A 20699-nucleotide genomic window follows, 5' to 3' on the forward strand; every position below is an offset into this window, starting at 1 on the left:
GAGTCAATATACCTATTTTTTTTTCTGAATGGGACTATTTAGAAATAATATAAAAACCTATAAAGCTACTTCACACTCCTTGATTTCCATGCCACATGTCAGCCTAAATAGTTCCATAAACACCCAAAATCTTTTCAATGAAAAGTTCACAGCTGCATTTTATTTCTCTGAATTATTCTTCTAAAGTCTTGACACTTATTATACAGGTAAACTAAAATATGACAAAACTAATAATAACCCATAAATTAAATCAAACTATAACTTATAAATCAAATCAAATAATATCATCACTGTTGTTTTATAAAGTAAATAACCAATGGAAAAAACACCTAAGTATGTCTCTTCACGAGTGAAGACATTCATTTTTTACTTCAATTCCTCAAAAGTTTGAATCTTTAAATCTGGAAAAAATGTCTCTTCATAGCTAATTATCCTTATCATCCCATATTACTTACATTCCCTTTTGACCTATTTATTCTATTGTATTTTATTGTGATTTAGACTGGGTTTTTTTGGAAATATTTCAAAATATCCTGCTTTTCATTTTTGCAACTTTTGCACAAGCTTCATTTTCTTTCAACTAATCCTATATGGACTCCCAAATGCATTTCTGCATGGAAACCACCTTTTCTATGTGACAGTAATGCAACTGATCTCCAAATGTGTGTCTGCTCAGTTTAAACCTGAACCAGACTAGTTTGCTGAATGAATGAAATCTAAACAGGATGACGTTAAACTAAATCTAACGAAAAAACATATTGAACAAATAAACAACATAAAACAAAGATTGACATGAAAACATCAAATTGTTTATCCATAAAGATATTGAGGAAATACCTGCTAATATTGTTGTATGTTAAAAAGTTGAAATATTCCAAAATACTAGCAACAGTTTCAAGAAACAGCAAAAATTCTCCTTCTATGCCAGTGGAATAATCCCAAATTACTTTGCAATCTGCTGTTCACCCAGCTACCTTGATTTTATACACAACAGAAACAGCTCTACAACTCTTCATTGAATAGATTTCAGTTTTCATAGCACAAATGATGTTAATAAACCAATGTAAAATGCGAGTCTAATGAGCCTATACCAATCTACTGCCAATGTTAATTACAAAAAGAATTTTTGTTAACTTGCAGAATGTCTCCCAAACGTATGTACAATGACTGTGATAAATGCAAAACAGATTTTCATGGGCTGCACAAGTCTACTGCATACAAAATGTATGTCTGTAGCAAATATGCTGTCATTTTATCTTTTAACTACAAATTTTGTCTACAAGTTTGAATGAACTGAAGACATCAATAGACATGAGCTGATCAAAATCTGTTATTGGTGTTAATAATGTCCATGTTAATTTTTGAAATAGCATGTTATAGATATAGATCATGTAGATATAGATATTATAGATATAACAGCTGTAGATACAGGATGATATAGTAGCTGAAAAAATAAAAGACACCCTTAAAGATACACCTAAGATTCCTCCTCCGTGGCCATGCCTCACATCGTTAGCACCAGGAATGATTCGAATGAACATTCTTAATTTGTCTAAATATATGATTCTTAAAAGTACCTATGATTAAATTGGCCAAATCAACTGGAAAACAGTCTTAATGCAGAGATGCACTGGTGTTAAACACAAAAATTTACACACAAAACTCTTTCAATGTGATTCTAAGCTCTAATTATGGTAGCAGCAAGTAATGATGGAATAAACATTGAGTTGTGTGGTGCATGGTCACAATGGAGAAATCTACGTGTACAGTTCATATATACAGATATGGGATTGTGAATACATTTCAGTATAGTGGCATGGGGCCATTTATGTTTTATTTATTCGATCTTCTTTGGTCATGTAATTTTTCATTTTGTATGTAAAAGCTAACTTGATTTTGCCAAAAACAATACTTGTTACACTTGTTACAAAAAGGGAAGATGCGTTACCTTATTGTTACTCTACAAAATGAAATGCCTATTTACAGTCAGGTATTCAATAACATTATGTTACAAATTATAGATTAAATATTCCTAATATTTTGTTGACACTCAAGCAGTTCAATGTTCAACAGACAAACATATAAATATTCAATCATACTTATACATCAAATGTCCTATTACTTGTACTAATCAGGATCTAACATGAGGTTCTTTTCTTCAAGACTTCAGGTTACCATGGTAAATGTCAGAATGCCACAAAATGAGAACCATCAAATTTTACCAGTCATGGGAAATATGGAAGAATAAGGGTGACTTGGGGTACAATTTACTCTAACAGAATCAGTACCAGAAAAAAAGGTCTCATATAACATTGACTAAATACTCGTTTTGCTTAAGTACCATGCTTGGAGGTCACAGGTTGAAGGGTCAGGGGTCAGCTGAAAGAGAGGTTTAGTAGAAAGTTTTAATGATTATCAAAGATGAAGAAGCTGTGGAATGAAAAAATGCATGATAGTATGTACCGCTACAAGTTGGTGTTTGTTAACAACTACTATGATCTTCATGAATATCAAGAAAAGATCATGCACTACACTACACTGCACTACAAAACCACACCCATGCGAACTCATGTGACATAGTCACATGACTGATCATGTGATAGTATCTGCAAATATCTACAGCATGATAGAAAGCTAGCCCATAAGCATCAGAGGAATTATAGGAAAAAAATAGGATCAAAGAAAAGTTCAAAAGTCACCAGTCCACTTATTTCAGTTAGTGTGCGGACGAGTGTTTTCCATTTACCTGCGCACGACTCAGCATCAACTGTAGTTGAAAAATGGGTAAAAAAGCAGGAGAAAAATGACATTCATGCAAGCATGGTATGCAAGACCATTGGCCATTAAACAAAATTATGATAACTTCAAATTGTTAAGGTGGTAAATATTGAAATTAAAGTTTTGCATTTTTTGCAAATTAAATTAAGAGGAATGTTTTTAAAATGGTGTAATAATAGTGGGAGGCAACAGAACTTTGATATTGTTAAATATTAAATGATATAAAAACTGAGATAAGTATTTTTAGAATAAATGAAAATGTGTCAATTAATGTTGATGAACAGTGATATCAAAAGAAATGGAAAATAAAATAAATAAAAGATGAATTCCATTAGTTCAAATGAAAGCTAGCATTTTATTGCTTCCACATGTTTTATGTATGCTAAAAAATAGTAATTGTAAAAAAGTTGTAAAACTAAAACTGTGCACAAAGTATAATTCTATACATGATCATAAATTACAAAAATACATAATTAGCATATATTGCTAATCCAAAAATATTAAACACATCACTTTGTTGCAAATGTCATATCATAAATGATAAGATTACGTAACTGATTTGAGACTGAAATGCTTAAATTTTCCTTCCACCTAATACCAAATACGGGCCTGACAAGAAAAAACTGACTATTAATAGTGAATGGTTTCATTTGTTGCACTTTGGTATACATCTATATTAGCATTTGTCTACTTTCTGCTTTAGTAAATATACTTTTTCTTTTAAATATCTAAAACATCCCCAAAATAAAATATAATTAAATTAGATCAAATTACAATCAAAACTGGGTTGGTTCATATAAATACACAGCAGACATGCCAAAATTATCATGGTACCATGGTTATGGATCATTAAAAACAACTATAAAATAAATTAAACTGAATCCAGGAAATTCAACCATTTTATTGCTTAAAAATTGCTTTCAGCTTGACTTTTCACAAGACAAATGAACAATTGTGCACACAACAATAACAATAAAACTCTTTAAATTTAACACATGTGCAGAAACTTTTTGAAGACAAAACAAGACAAAAGAAGCTAATTTGCTAATTTATACAAAATAAATGATTTGTGTAATTTGCAAACAGTAGTGGTTTAAATATATGGTATGGCAGCCAATTGCTTTAGTGTTCAGCTGTAACACATTTGCATCCATAACAAGTGAAGATTATTGGTGCAAAATTGCAAACATGTTCTTAAAAAAGGACAAAAACAAACTATGCATATTTGTTACAATACCTGGCTTGGTTGGTGGTAAAATATGATATCGTGTGATGTTTTTGTATTATGTTTATAATATAGTTTGACTAATAAAAATAGTGTCATAGTGGCACAGCACCAACCATAATTGGCGGAGGGGGCACCCGGCCTGATTGGGGAAGCACAAGCCATTTTTTGGAAATTTTTCTATGATATTTTCTAAATTTTTAAATCGATTGGATTGGGGGCACATGCCCCCTGTGCCCCTGACACTATGCCACTGTATAAATTGACTGATCAGGAGTAACCATTCTAATATTTTGACTGAACTACTACCACCTATCCAAAGACTCACTGCCTAATACTAGATATGTTTCTACTCATTTGAATGATTGTTTTAAATGTAGATCTTAAATATGGTAATAAATATTAAACATGTTGGTATTCTTCAATATTGTCATCAAGTTTCAGATCTATAAATTGTATTTTAAAGGTTATCTGAAAACTAAAAGTTAAAGGGTATCAAAAAATTTAATTTTAATTGTCAAAATCATTAGTTTAACTTTGGCATCAATATATTTGAATTTGAAATGTTTGTAATTGACATTAAGTTGAAATCCATAAGAATCTAGTAAACTTAGAATAATGGAAGAACGATACTCCATCGTATTTCACAAGATATGTGGGTGAATTATTGCATGTTGTTTAGAGAATCATAGAAAAATGTGTTAAAAATCCTGATGTGAAATAAGTGCAGTGGAGGTAGCTTGAATTCTTACCTGCATTTTCTCCTGAGCTAACTCCCAATCCTTCTGCCTTGTTATACCTCTCATATGCTTCAAGATCCAAAACACTGTCATTCAAACAAAAAATATGAAATATATTGTGATTGGCAATTTTACATAAATTACATAATTACAGCTGAATTCAAATGTCATAACAGATACAAGACTTCAAGTATATTAAGTGCTGCCACAGGTGTATTTTAATACACTTCAAAGTGCTGACTGATTAAAACTGCAGTAATTTTGTCATAACATTAAACTAAAGGCCATAACTTTAAACACAGGCAATTATGGACATTATCCAACTGCATACACACACATTTGAGTTTTAGTTGATTCACCCTGTAAGGTTTCACTAGCAAAATGCAGACTAACCCAGCACATCCAACTTAATGTGGTCTATAATGCATTTTCATGCTGTTTTTAAACTAGTAACACTGTCCAGGCACCATGGTTGTCCACCATGGTTGTCCATGGTTCTTGTATATCCACCGTTACACACAGATCCTCATGTCAAGATGCGAAGCCTGGACCATAACTCCCAAAGTATCTAAAGTGCTGGACAGCTGTTACATGTGAATGCTTAAGGTAGTGTACAACATCAATTGGAAGCAGCACATAAGCAACAAAGAGCTGTATATGGAGACCTTCCAAGACTCTGAGAGAAGATCAGAGAAAGGAGAACACGCTTCGCTGGACACTGCTTCAGGAGCAAATGCGAACCTGTCACCAATCTGATATTCTGCATGGACACCCAAACATGGAACAAGAAACACTGGTAGACCACCCCTTATACATGTAGATGGATATGGAAAGCTGTTGTGGTTCAAGAAAACCACCTGAAATAAGCAAATAGCTCATTTCTGTGTTGTTTACAAAAGCAAACATTCACACCCACCCACCACATCAACACAAATTACCTGCATGATTCCATCAATGTAGCCACACTGGTGAAGAATCCAACATCCATCTTGTCTTTCAGATGATCTAACATTTTCTAATTTATTAAACAAAACATAAATTATTATTATAAATGCAGATATGTAATATAATATAATAACAATACTACCAACAAAACAACCCCAATTTGTAAAAATTACTGCCACAATAGTATCCATAACAAAATTGCACTACTTTGATCTTGGCAAGGCAAATCACCTTTTGGTACATGTTGAAAGCCTTGGTAAATTTAACAGAGAACACATTACATTGATGTGCACATCATCATTGCACATGTTTGACTGATTGAGAGTGCACAATGATGCTGTATTCTTGTTTATATTTGCTACGGCTTCCAGGAAGCTCTGAAATGGTGTATTATGTATATGTTATTATTACTTGATGTTACAGGCCAAAGGTCAAACTCTGAATTAGTATGAAAAGTCAAAGGTCAAGTTCTTACCTGTTGTACTGTTACGTTGCCTCCTTTGAGTAGTGAGATACCAAGTTGAAGTGACCCCATGACCATACTGCTAGGAACTCCTGAATGTTTCAAAAACAAATTGTTACATTTAACAGAGTCATTAAATATTACCATTTTCAGTACAATTTAATGTTATCATATAAATATCAAAGGATGTTTTCTCAAAGATAGCTTGTAGTTCTCATAAACAAAGAATTTGTCATTGTATCTACCCATATAATCTGATCTTGACAGTGATGTTTTACAGCAGACTATGTCTTGCTGTTAACATGTGTTTTTGACATAAACTGACAGGGAGGTTGACCCATCTTTACTTCCTAACACTCAGTATCAAGAGTACCATATCAGCAGTGTTTTTTCTATTAGATATCAAAGAATGTTTCTCTTTCATACAAAAATTAAGCTAGCTTGAAATTCTCATGGACAAAGAATTTCTGTTATTTTGCCATCATAACTTCCTATATACATCTGACGGCTGTGATGTTTTATAGCAGACTAGTCTTGCTATTAAGATGTTGATATGAACTTATAAGAATGCTAACCTACCTTTACTTGCACTTAGTACCAATAGTACCATTTCAGCGGTGCCTCTGTCTGATAATCTAGCTTGCTCTGATAACAACTTCTGCTTCTCCATCTCTTGTTCCTGTAAATAATTTATTTCAGTGAAGAATTAGGAATCACAGATGGTTGACCTGTTTCTTGATGGAAACCCAATGAGTACGCCACCTTAGTCTTGAAGTATAGAGTCAACCCACAGCTAGCACATTTAAATATGTATTTAGATGTTACTGATTAACAGAAGGGTGTACCCAAATAGCACTGCTTATCTTAAGGGCTCCCCGTGAACAAACTGGGACGGATTGGGACAGTAAGGGGTAAACATCCTACAACTCTTTTTTTTAAAACTAACTGTGATATACATGTATAGGTATGATTCTCCATACACAGGACTGATGGTTTTAACATCCCCTCCAAAGGACAGAGTGCTCTCATGGTTTATTTACCAAATTATATTGAACCATGTGGAGAGTGGAAGTCTGAATCTCCAAGTCAATCCTAGTACCTCATGCACCAGCAGTGAGTAATATAAGCACTGAACCACCCTCTCCCTTTAGGTCCCATTCAGGTCTTACTTGCTGGTATCAGAGTCACTTTATCAACATCCACTTTATTATAATAATTAATTTTATCAAAATGAAATGAATTTAAGAAAAATTTGGATAAAGACTGAATGCTGTCAACAAGATTAAGGTCTTTATTTCATGTTTATTATCAATATTATGTAGATGTCTTCAACAGAAGATACATTTTGCTGTTTTTGATGATACAAATTAGATGATAACATGAGCTGCACATCATGCAGGCAGATTCTACTCACCTCAAATGATGTTGTCATCTCTTCTTCTTCCTCCTCATCATCATCATCTTCTCCGCTGCAACTCTGAAAATATGAACAAAATAAAACCACAATGGGATGAGAATACATCTAATGTAAGTAAGTTATTATAATTGTCAGGTTTATTAATCTGTTAAATAAACAGATCTTGTCAGATCCACCATTTGATCTGAAGACAAGGGACATTCTACTTGATTCCTTACACCCAATGCATCTAATATTAATCATATATTATTGTCAGATCTTATATAATGTCGTGAACAGCTCTTTTCAGATCCACCATTTGATCTGAGGCAAGGTACAGTTTACTTGAATCATTACATTACATAGTTTTGTGCACATTTCAATTTATCTAGGAATTCCTATGTAGATAATAAAAATCCAAATATTTTCTTCTAAAATTGTTGTATTATTCTGAAGTCACAAAGCTTAATTCATCCGCTGATTGTAATAGTTAACATGTAAAATTAATCTGTACATGTATGTCAATAATTTAGTGTGAAGCAATTGTTTTACCTACCTTGCTCATGATTTCTGCATACGACATGTACAGGAAATCCTGATCAATGCCACTGGGAAATAATGATACAAATGTTTGATTAATCATAAGCTCAGTGAAATAAAAGTAATATTTCATATATACGAAAGATATCAAGTCCTCACAAGATTCCAAAGCATTAAAAATGCCCACATACATTATTAAGCTTCGAAATTAAACACAACTTACCTTAAGGGATGGGGTATGAGCGTTTGGACAGTATTTATTGTGGGACATTAGAGCACATCAGACATATCGAATTGCATTCTGAATCGAAGAATGTCCTTCTGATATCAAATAATTTAGATTTTTGAAATTAAGCAATGTAATACACATTTTATGGCAAATGATTAAAAATTGATATTTTTGATATTTAATAGTACTCAAAGTAAACTTTATAAATCTGATGATTTATACTTAAAGTGTATGTAGGTGGGATAAAAAAGCGATCAATTGAAAATTTTGACCTTTTCATTATTGAAGATATGGATTTTTTCCCAAAACACCAAAAAAAAAATAGGTCTTTTGGGGGAAAAAATCCATATCTTCAATATAAAAGGTCAAAATTTTTAATTGATCGTCGGCTTTTTCTCCCAGCTACATACACTTTAAGAATATATCATTAGATTTATAAAATTTACTTCGAGGACTGTTATATATCGAAAATGTGAAAAATATCAAAATTTAAGAATTTGTCATAAAATCTGTATTATATCGTGAATTTCAATATTGAAAATTATTTGATATCAGAAAGACATTCTTTGTATTCAGAATGCAATTCGATATGTCTGATGTGCTCTCATGTCCCACAAAAAATACTGTCGAAACGCTCATTCCAGATCCCTTAACTTCAGCAACCTACAATAAGTAAGTTTTCCAAGGAACATATTTCTATAAATGATTCTATTGATAGTAATACACAATTATGAATCACTTGATTGAACCACACCGGCGTGTCCAGGATCTGTTCCTGCGGGGGGCTCAGAGGGGCTTTCAGAGTTATGCAGGGGGCTTAATGGCTAAAATCGCCAAAAAAGGCTGATTTTACATGATTTTTAACCAAGTGTGGGGGGGCTTCAACCCCCAAAGCCCCCCTCCCCCGGACACGCCACTGAACCAATAAAAGAAGTTAGAACAGGACAGTTCAGACTAACCTATGTTTACTCTCACTTATTATGGGGCTTCATTATGAGTTAAATAAACTTCCATCTTCAAGTGTGTGCATTTATGCGATATGCCTGTTATGTATTGTGCTAAGTACAGATGCAGAACTGTGTAATGCACATGTTTGGAGACACATATACTTAAGCAATTTTTAGCCTTTGCTGCAAAATACCATGTCCACAATTTTGGCGACATCAAGTAATATGGTGCATTTCTCATTGCATTAGGCATGGTGCTGTATGGTATACGTCATCGGCAACAACTTTCTAGTCTGAAGGTTTCCTAGTCCAAAGGCTTCTTAGTCTGAAGGTTCGCTAGTCTGGACACGTAATTTACCATTTGCTAGTCCAAATTCTGACAAATGTTCACTAGTTCGAATATAGGGTTCTCTAGTCCGAGGGTTCACTAGTCTGAATAATAAAAAAGGTTCTTTTGTCCAAATATAGAATAAGGCTCGCTAACACTTCTTCTATATTCGAACTAGAGAACCTAAGGGATTAGCAAACTTAATTTTGCTTCGGACTAGCAACCCTTCGGACTAGTGACCTTCGAACAAGAGAATCTTTGGACTAGCAACCCTTCGGCCTTGAGAATCTTTGGACTAGCGACCTTCAGACTAGAGAGAAGTCACATACATGATCTCCTTGTCTAACATCTTTGGATGCAACTTACTCTTGCATGAGACTGGCTGCCCTGCTGAATGTGAGTATGAGTTGATGTAAGGGGTCTGTCACCTCTTCCTCTGGAGTCTCTTCCTCTCCCATTTCACCGTTGCCACGATTCTGTCAAGGTCAAAGGTCATTAACATCTATCATTATCTTTCAATTATGATGTTACAGTCATAACGTTACTTATTGTGACAAATAAATATATTTTGTGTGTGAATTTCAATAAAAGTCAACCAGTGCATCTTCACAGAAATGTGACTGAAGTTTGACTGCAGTATATATTGTGCTCTTGAACTATGATGTGTTGCTATGGCTTAACAAAAACATTGGGCTATTCCAGTTGAAATCCATGGAAGATATGACCTTACATCTTCCACACAGGGAATGTGAATTTCAAATGGTGTTACTTGAATGGCCATTTGAAATATACACCCCTTGTGTGGGAGATTAATGTCATGTCTTCCATAGGGGTGTATAGATTTTAACTGGAATAGTCCACTTTGTTTCCTACTGGTGCTGCACAAACAACCAAGATATGTGTTTGAAAAAATTGTGTCAGGATTTATGCAAAATTATGCTTCAAACTGAATAATGTAAAATCACTTGCGAAGTAGGCTAGGTATAAAACTTTTAAGAAAGTTTCAGAATGATTTTTCAGTAAGTGTTATTGATTTCATCTTACCTGTAAAGAAACCCAACAATCAGAAAAAATTATATGCATGGAAGTAATTTTTTCCTTCATATTTCAAAAAATCTGCTGCTACTATTTAGCCAGAAGAGTAATAATTAAGGCATCATAAAAAAGGGCTACCTATTGTACCTACAAAACTGTTGAAATACTAAATAAAATGTAAGTACTAACTCTGTTCAATAACATGTATGTGATAAAATTAACTGCACATAAACATATTAAGGGTTAGTATATAGTCAGATGTTTCGGTGTTTTTTTGTAATGCGACAGACAGTTTTGTTTCTCTATTGTAATTTTTTTCCATTTAAATAATTAGCATTAATTCAGGCTGCACTCTTCTTCTCCTTCTATATTAAAAAAAATTGCTGCATCAGAAAACAATTGCAGCAAAATTGCTGATTGTTTACTCACAATGGGGTAACACAGGCAAAACATCAAACTATATACTGCCCTTTCCAAGTGATAAATAATGCAATGTACATATGTATTTATTTACTCAACATATAACTGTGTGATAAGAAAAGGTATATACTCATACATAAATTGGTTTTTGCTGACAATATAATGACATACACAAATGCTATTACAATCCACTGGATCAGAAGTAAGAAATAAAGTTATCACATATGCAATGTGCTGCAATACATGTGTGTATATTTGCCAAAGATATTAGACTTAAAGAGGAGTCCAGACTCAACATAGACCTGTGTGTAAAGCTACCTGGTAAAGCTGCCATATTGAATTGTCATGCATGAGGACTAAAATAGAGTATCTCATGTTTCTAAGCATGCAAATGTATTGCGCATATAGCCCATATAGTGTGTTATTAGCATAACACATTGAGCAGTCCATATACCTCGATGGAAGACAAGACACAGGGGGTATATATTTCAAATGAGGTTGGTTAATTGAAAGGGAGAAATCTACACCCTGTGTAGGAAATTTAGGTCATGCCTTCCATCAGGGGTATATGGACTTAACTGGAATAGCCTTTCTTTAAATCAAAGTTTGCCATGTGTATGCTCAATTGTTTTTGGTAGCGCCTCTATTTTGCCATCCATGAATGACATGCAAACATGGCGCAGTCCAGCTTCTTTACTTTAAGTCTAATCTCTAAGATATTTGCAAAAAGTCATAGCAACAAAAGCGTGTAATTATGCAGTTTACTTCATACTTGAAAACCAGATGGAATATAACATCCCTGTCCAAATCTACTGGTGGAAGTTTTATAGGTAACAGGTATTCAAAATGCAACAGAAGATGACCATGATGCATTACTTATATGACATAAAGGTATGACTACTAGTTCTATCAAGTTATATCATCCATATTATAGTAACAGTTCCCATAGAATAATGTGACTGAGGAAACTACTAAGGTTAAAACTACAGATGATTTACGCTCCAACAAATTTGGAAAAGCTAGCAGACATGTCAGGTGTGGAAGGTTACAATACAGATAAAGGAGGTTATTGATGAACAAAGAAATGTAGCATCCATAGTATCTTGTGTCCATATGTCCAAGAGAGGAAGACCAACTACCAACAGGGACACAGAGGTTAAATGTCACAGGTCAAAGGTCAGAGGTTAAGGTGCTAGCCATAGATGAAATACTTGCAGATGAGAAATTAACAGATCATCATGATCATTACTATGCTTCTTACCATTAAAAGTGCCAAGGAAAGCAACACTTTCCTTTTCCTAACAATTTTTTTCTTTTTCTGCAATAATTGGATTGAGAAAAATTGTAACTTTAAAAAGATATAAATCAGGGGCTTATAATGACAATATCTTGGGAAACCCACCATATCCGATTAGGATAGGGATAGCACTAGCAAAGAATTATGTTCTTGTAATATAAGGACACAACAAAATGTCTTATGTGGTAACAGAATCAGGAGGCCGAAATCTGGATATTAAATTATATCATGAAAAGTTAAGATGATTTTATAAAACACTTTCTAAAGGATTGTCTCAAATTGACAATAATGACTTGATTCAAGAAATACCCAATAAAAATTAATTGTAGATCCTCAAATGGATTTGTCTTTTCTTTAGAAACAAAATTTAATTTAAATAATAAAAGTTATGATAGAGAGATGGAAAGAATTTTAATGATTTGGATAAGGAAGGTCAAGTGCTCAGTATTATAATGTTATACAAGGATATGGTTTTTCAGTAGGCTTGGCAGCAGTGTTAATGCCAGTTTTTTACATAAATGCTGTTAAATCAATAGAAGGGTGAGTTCAGATATAGAAATTGTTATTCATAGTCTGTATATCTACCTCAACTCACCAGCACTAGCTTTAAAGTTCAGCATGTGCTGCATTGGCTTAGCGTAGTTTCTTGCATGTACATACGCGGCACATCACACACATAAAAGTATGTACACGCACTAAGTAACGCTAAGCTAATGCAGAACACGCTGAACTTCAAAGCTAGTGCTGGTTACTCGAGGTTGATATATAGACTATAGGTAAATGGGTATTCAGATGGGAATTAAAATTGGACATATTGTTATTTAAGCAGGTGGGTATTTAGATCTGAAAATAAGATACAAAGTTTATAAATACAGATTTATACAATATACAATACACAACAGCAACTTGTATGAACTTATGACCTATGATGATGTTAAACCTGATTATACTCAAATGATTGTTTAATTTAATACATAACCAGCTATGATTCCCCAATTGCATTGTTAGCTCAGTGAATCCATGTATATAGAACACTGGACTAGTAAGCTAAGAGTCCTGGGTTTAAGTCCTGCATGAACAATGAAACATTTTTCATTGGTTATAGTATATGTAGAATGATGTAGATCATAGAGTATTATGATCAAGTTGATCTTTTTTGACCAATAAGTTTACCAACATATATCATCTTACCGTTAAGTCTTCAATAAGTACATGTTGAGCGGACTCTTCTGTATTTAACCATTTTTCTCTGTATGCACGGAGGAAGAAATTGATGGCTCTATGCCTGATAGTAAACAAGATGAAAAATATGAGATTGTAAGCATAGTTCACAAGTACACTATAATTACACATAATAATTACACACAATGTTCCAGTGGTATCAATGTAGTATTTCTTGCATATTCATGAGAGGTGGTTTCTATGTAGCAGTATTTTTTGCACATTCATGAGAGGTGGTTTCTACGTAGAAGTCTTTCTTGCATATTTATGAGGGGGTTTATGTAGTAGCATTGCATTTTAATGAGGGGTTATTTTATGTAGTTGTCTTTCCTGCATATTCATGAAGGGTGGTGCATGCACTGGTTGCAATGTAGTAGGCTCTAGTCTTTTTTTCTTGCCAAACCAACATTTTCTAATAGTTCACAAATGCTACACTTTAATGCAATTGGATATCTGGTTACCGAGTTATGAGCAATTTTTCAATGGCTGAAAACAAAAAATAAAAGAATTTGAACACTGCTTTTGCAGATATCTCAAAAATAATATTAGCAACATCCCACTCATTCCCCTTGATCATGTTACAAATACATACCAACAGATTGACATCACCCACACATACCATGTGAGGACTATGCCTAAGGATTTTGGCGATTTACTCTAAGTGATAAGGGATAAAACAAACTCAAGTTACTTAAGGGGGTACTACACCCATCGATAAATTTGTGTTTATTTTTGCATTTTTCTCAAAAACTAATAACACACTGGTAACAAAAGTTATGTATATTATACGGGCAAGGAATTCAATTACTACACTGGAATTTCAGTGACCCAAGACAAGCGGTTCGTTATTTATGATAAGAAATAAGGTACCGCTACGATGTACCTCATTTTCTATCATATATACTGAACCGCTTGTCTTGAGTCACTGAAATTTCAGTGTAGTAATTGGATTCCTTGCCCCAATAATATACATAACTTTTGTTACCAGTGTCTTATTATTTTTGGAGAAAAATGCAGAAATAGTCACAAATTTACCACAGGGGTGTAGTACCCCCTTAAGTAACAAATCCATCAATATGATTCTTGATATCTGTAGCATTATTTACCTCGGTAGATGATGTAGCGGTATCATTCTGAAGCATGCCATGATGGTGCGTTTCCGTTGAGCTGACATCAGCTTCTTCCATGCACTCTTCCTGCCTTGTGGTGGATGCTCCGTCTGTTGCCACATTGAATAAATTAAATACATGGATTATTATTATTATAGGATTGTACCATCAGTGTAGCATGTATATCGATAAATAGATGTATCAATAGCGGCAAGAGTGATGCAAATGGTTAATATGTTCTTAGATTTTAGTGTGAAATGGGCTGAACAATTACCAGTTTGGTAAAGTGTGCAATCAAAACAATTTTGCTAGTTCCATGTCTTTGTGTGTGTGCGTGTCTAACCAAATCCCACCCACTCCCATAAGATGCATAGTGGCAAAATAATTATCAGCATGTTAATTTAGAATTTACTATTGTGCAATTAAATAGTCATGTGTAATACCCAGAGAATGCCACCATACTTGGCTGTGGTGCATGGTGCATACGCAGACAATCTTGTGGCAGTGTGTTTTATTATCGCTGCTAAGTGTATAGAGGCCTTGTAGGATTGGCATAGTGCACTATTAACACCAGGCACGTCGCAAGTGGGGCGCTTTTTGCACTTTTATAAATAGTTTTGCAGCTTCACATAACTTTGGGCACCCCATTTTTGCCACCTTGCTACACCAGATTAAGGATTATTGCCTTCACTACTTCATCAAGTCTATAATCTGCTAAGTGCCGACAATTAGGAGTAGTATTGAGAGTCCAGGAAACTCGCTGTTTAGGCTACTGGTTGACAGTTTTCACTCTACTGCAATACGTGACCTTTGATTGAGCGCAGCCATGGGAACATAGCTTGAATCATAAACATTTACTTAAAATTCTCATGTATACAAACATTTCCAAACAGTTCAAACATTATATCATCCAATAACCAACTAAAACAAAGGCATGGTCTGGAAACTTGTTCCAATGCCATATTAATTTTTAAGTTTAATATGAGGTCAGACAAAGGTGTGGTAACACATGACATCTATATTATAGTGGCATACTGGTGGTACAAATGGTATCCGTGGTAACAGGTTGCTATTGACACTTGCTACTGACGTTTATTCTAAGGTCAAGGGTCACATGTCTGATTAGTAGGTGTACTGGGTGTGATATTGGGATATGAAGAAGTACAGAATAGTCAATAGTATTCCCTTGCATGATTTTACAGTGCATAATATTGTATATAGCATAAACAATCATGATAAATTCATTTCAAATATTTCGTAACTGACTAGAACTTACTACAAATTGGCATGGACTAATTTGTTGGTTTCCTGTGAGTTTAGGGTTGCATGCACTGGTTACAAGCTACAGGGGATATCTGATTATCCCCTGATAACTTATTTCATGAGTTACTATATATAACTTACAAGTAACCAACCAAATTTGACTTCAAATTTGTGTTCAAGTTCCATCAGGATATTTCTTTCTACGCAGAGATGAAAGCTGGTTATTTTTTACTTAATAAACTTGGTGAATCAATTAAATCACAAGACATCTTTTGAGAGGATTACAATCTCAAAGTTATTTTGTGACATTTCTTTCAGGAAGTTATCAATAGTGCCACATAGAGCTGGAATGATCAATACTTTGATTACAGCCTCAATGACTATAATGAAAAGAAAACAATGATGTTTTATGAAGGCAAGCACTTTTTTGTAGTGGACATGTACAGTACACCTTTAAAGATAAGGATTCTTACATTACATTTTAGAATAAGAAAATAAAAGCATTTTGGAAGAATGAAAATAAACCAAACATAATTAAGCTTAATTTCAGCAAAAATAATCTTTCATCTCTGTGAAACCAGCCAGCTAGCAAAGCAAGGCAAATAATACCTGCGAATAGAGCTGAAGCTAACATATCATCCCAGATAGTAGTAGTGCAGAAAAGAGGATTTGAAAAACGAAGAAAATGGCAGATAATGAGTTAATAATATAGGGGTTAGCATGGTACAACAGAAAGGTTAATACACTCAATACATAAAATGACTATGGGTTCACTGTGGCTTTGATTTACTACAGTGAGTCAAGGGATTGTAAAAAGTGAAATTAAATCTTTTTAATTGGATAAAATGGCTGTATTTAGTAATCTGATACAATGGTTATGTTAATGTTATGACATTTGGTATTAACTTCATTTATCTCTTTTATAAACGCAGCATATTCTAGCTTTTGACTTGTTCTTTTCAAGTGACTTGCTTTGATTTTGATTTTTCCTTGTGAACTGACAATTCAATGAAATAAAAATGTGTTAATTGTAAAGTTGTGGTTTACATGATAGTTATCAATACTTGTTGAATAGTGTATAAAGTAATAGTGTATAAAGTATATAGTATAAACAGAGGTAGAGGCTTATGCATCGTACATGGGAACATAAAAACACTCAAACAAGAGCTTAGGTGTTACATTATCAACGCACTATCCGAAAGTCTGCGGCTCAGGTCACTGCACAGGCAGGTATGTCCAGAGTTTTTTTCTCTTGCTTATCTGTCTATGCATGTTATGTTTCCTTTGTAATTTCATGTTAAAATGTGCTTGTGTGCAATGTGTGGTTCTTCTTTCTCCTGTATATACAGTATGGTTTATATTTTTAACAGATTTAATAACAAAAACATTTTTTTCACCAAATCAAATGTGTAATAAGACCAAATGCTGTTAATATGTATGGTGTGCATGTATGTTGTGCTAAATAGCAACAGAAAGCAAGTCAACATTTCTTTTCAGTATTTGATAGATAATTATTTGAAATATGATGATACCCACTTATGATATTGTGGTGTGACTTGTGGTAGGTAATTGAAAATTAAGATCTTTGGAATTAGTATACCAACATGTCAACCCAGGTCACATTACTGACGTTTCAAACAATAAAACAATGGATATATCAAACCTTACCATGCAGCAGCATATTGATTGTGACATTAATATCATGGTCGACAGTTTGATTCACAACAAAATTAACATCCTTCGGTATATCAATATTGTAATTTGAACCAAGGTTTTGATTCAAATCATAACCAATTCAACGTGGAATATGGTCTCTCCTGTATGGGTTATCTGTGTGGGATAAATCATAGATTTGGAAGAGGGTGGCTAAATTTTCTAAACTTAATCCCTGTTGGTGAATTTAGAAGCAGCTTCTTGCATGTTTGTAATGTCATATCAAATAGTTATATGGCCCATTCCATGTCAACTCCAGGGATGTGCACCGCAGCACCTCTTCAATTTTTTTCTTTTTCTGTGTGGTGGTAGATATTGATGAGATAGTTCTGTGGTAGATATTGATGAAAAGTAAAATCCTGAAAATTTGAGCTTCATACTCCATTTACGTTTTCCAATGGCATCAATTTGAAATGTAGGGAGAAGGCAAACGTAAAAATGTGTTGAAGCCATCAAGAACTAAAGCCAATAGGTCCATAAATGTATAAAGAACATATTTAAATACTTTGAAAAGTATGTATCCTGGGGTAAATTTTGACATTGGTGTTCAGAAAATTCAAAAAGTGGTATCAGAAAATATCTCAGCTCCTTTATTTAATATGATATATTGGCCCTAAGAGTAACTGTCCACCAAAGGGCTGGACTGGCAGAAAAAACGTAAAAATTATTTTAACTTTTGCGTTCAATTTTTGGCCAGTCAGGCCCTGGTTGGACATTACTCTGCAATATTGAGGGCCCTAGAATATCATTTAAAGTATAACCCATGGAGTTACCACTTTTTGATAGCATTTTGACCCCACCAAAAACCAATGTCAGACAATTTGCCCCACCATCAACTTCAGGTATGTTGAAGATATGTTCTTTATAACATTTATGACCTCCAATATCGCTTTTCAATTGTTCTTGATTTTACGCTTCAACACAAATTAGTCAAATTGATGCCACGGAAAACGAAATGGAGTATGAAGCTCAAAATTTTGCAGGATTTTACTTTTCATCAATATCTACCACCACACAGAAAAAAAAAAATTGAAGAGGTGCTAAAGGGTGCACATCCCTGGAGTTGACATGGAACGGGCCATATGATACAACGTGGGTCTGCCTATGTTTTAAAGTTGACAATATCATTAATATTTATCATAAAATAACATATTGTGAAAAATGTTAGACATGATTCTGCACCTACTTTCACTCTGTACATTTTGTGTATGCTGTAATATTAACCTTTAGTGTTGTGCATGAGATGGGCTGTAAAGTATTGAACAGCATGATTTATATCATGTAGCATTAATTCTGCATCATCAAATTCTGCACCCTTGCACCGTCTATTTGTATATTATCTTATAATCCTAACTTTGCGATGCATGGGATGGCATTTATTTAAGCAATGTAATATTTGACCCAGCATGATATATATCTTGTAGTATTAATTCTGTGTCACCGAATTCAGCACCCTTGCATTGTTTGCTTGCATATTATTATCCTATAATGTTAACTTTGCGATGCATAGGATGGCATTTGAAGCAATGTAATATTTGTCCCAGCATGATTTATATTCTGTAGCAAGTCTGCGTCACCGAATTCAGCACCCTTGCATTGTTTGTATATAGTTATCCTATTATGTTAACTTGGCATGGTATGGCATTTTAAGCGATGTAATATTTGTCCCAGCATGATTTAGGCCTATATCGTGTAGCAAGTCACCAAATTCAGCAGCCTTGATTTGTCCATTTGTATATAATTATCCTATAATGTTAACTTTGCATGGGTGGATTTTAAGCAATGTAATATTTGTCCCAGCATGATGTATATCTTGTAGCAAGTCCATGTCACCGAATTCAGCACCCTTGCATTGTTTGTATATAATTATCCTATTATGTTAACTTGGCATGGGATGGCATTTTAGGCAATGTGATTCATGATCCAGCATGATTGTAGCAATTCTGATTAGGAAATGTAAAAAAACTTACTTTCCAGACAAATTCTTGTGATGAATCTGCTGCATGCTAAGTATCAGATTACATACGACATTAAAACATCAGGTGGTAAAATGCATGCATAATTCACATCATTTAAATTAACATCATCATAACATAAGTATCTTGTACGGTATACAATAAAGACAATAATGATAAGACAATAATGATGATAATTCACTGTGATACAATAATTGCTCTGTGCAAATATTTGCTTGCAAAATAAATATTTTAAATAAGAAAGCAGTATATGCATTGCTGCTGTGAAATATAATTGAATATCATAATAAATATGCATTATAACAGGTTCACAAGTTCTGAATTCACCTTAAGGGATCTGGAATGAGCGTTTTGAGCGTTTCGACAGTATTTTTTGTGGGACATGAGAGCACATCAGACATATCGTATTGCATTCTGAATACGAAGAATGTCTTTCTGATATCAAATAATTTTCATTTTTTGAAATTCGCGATATAGTACAAATTTTATGACAAATTATTAAAATTTGATATTTTTCACATTTTTGATATATAACAGTCCTCGAAGTAAATTGTATAAATCTAATGATATATTCTTAAAATGTATGTAGCTGGGAGGAAAAGCCGACGATCAATTGAAAATTTTGACCTTTCATATTGAAGATGTGGATTTTTTTCCCAAAAAGACCTAATTTTTGTTGGTGTTTTGGGAAAAAAATCCATATCTTCAATACGAAAGGTCAAAATTTTCAATTGATCGTCGGCTTTTCATCCCACCTACATACACTTTAAGTACATATTATCAGATTCATAAATTTTACTTCGAGTACTGTTAAATATAAAAAATATCAATTGTTAATCATTTGCCATAAAATATGTATTACATTGCGAATTTCAAAAAATCAAAATTATTTGATATCAGAAAGACATTCTTCGTATTCAGAATGCAATTCGATATGTCTGATGTGCTCTAATGTCCCACAATAAATACTGTGCAAAGGTTCATACCCCACCCCTTAAAGCTTTTAAAATTTTATTACAGTATTTGCCCTCGTTTCATCTTTTCTGTTTCGGGAGCTCTATTGTTCAGAAACGA

The 20699-nt window shown here is 33.6% G+C and overlaps 1 protein-coding gene across 1 annotated transcript in view; it reads right to left on the reverse strand.

Moving 5' to 3' along the window:
* Positions 1–20699, reverse strand: part of LOC140152806 (ryanodine receptor 2-like) — a 231522-nt gene that overhangs the window by 32356 nt on the left and 178467 nt on the right. The window contains 11 exon segments of the mRNA XM_072175306.1: positions 2747–2767; positions 4756–4829; positions 5682–5758; positions 6164–6243; positions 6731–6830; positions 7566–7628; positions 8104–8155; positions 9958–10067; positions 12308–12364; positions 13535–13628; positions 14671–14783. Of these exon segments, the coding sequence (XP_072031407.1) occupies positions 2747–2767; positions 4756–4829; positions 5682–5758; positions 6164–6243; positions 6731–6830; positions 7566–7628; positions 8104–8155; positions 9958–10067; positions 12308–12364; positions 13535–13628; positions 14671–14783 (841 nt within the window).

The sequence above is a fragment of the Amphiura filiformis genome, chromosome 5 (genome assembly GCF_039555335.1).
Source record: "Amphiura filiformis chromosome 5, Afil_fr2py, whole genome shotgun sequence".
Classification (NCBI taxonomy): Eukaryota; Metazoa; Echinodermata; class Ophiuroidea; order Amphilepidida; family Amphiuridae; genus Amphiura; species Amphiura filiformis.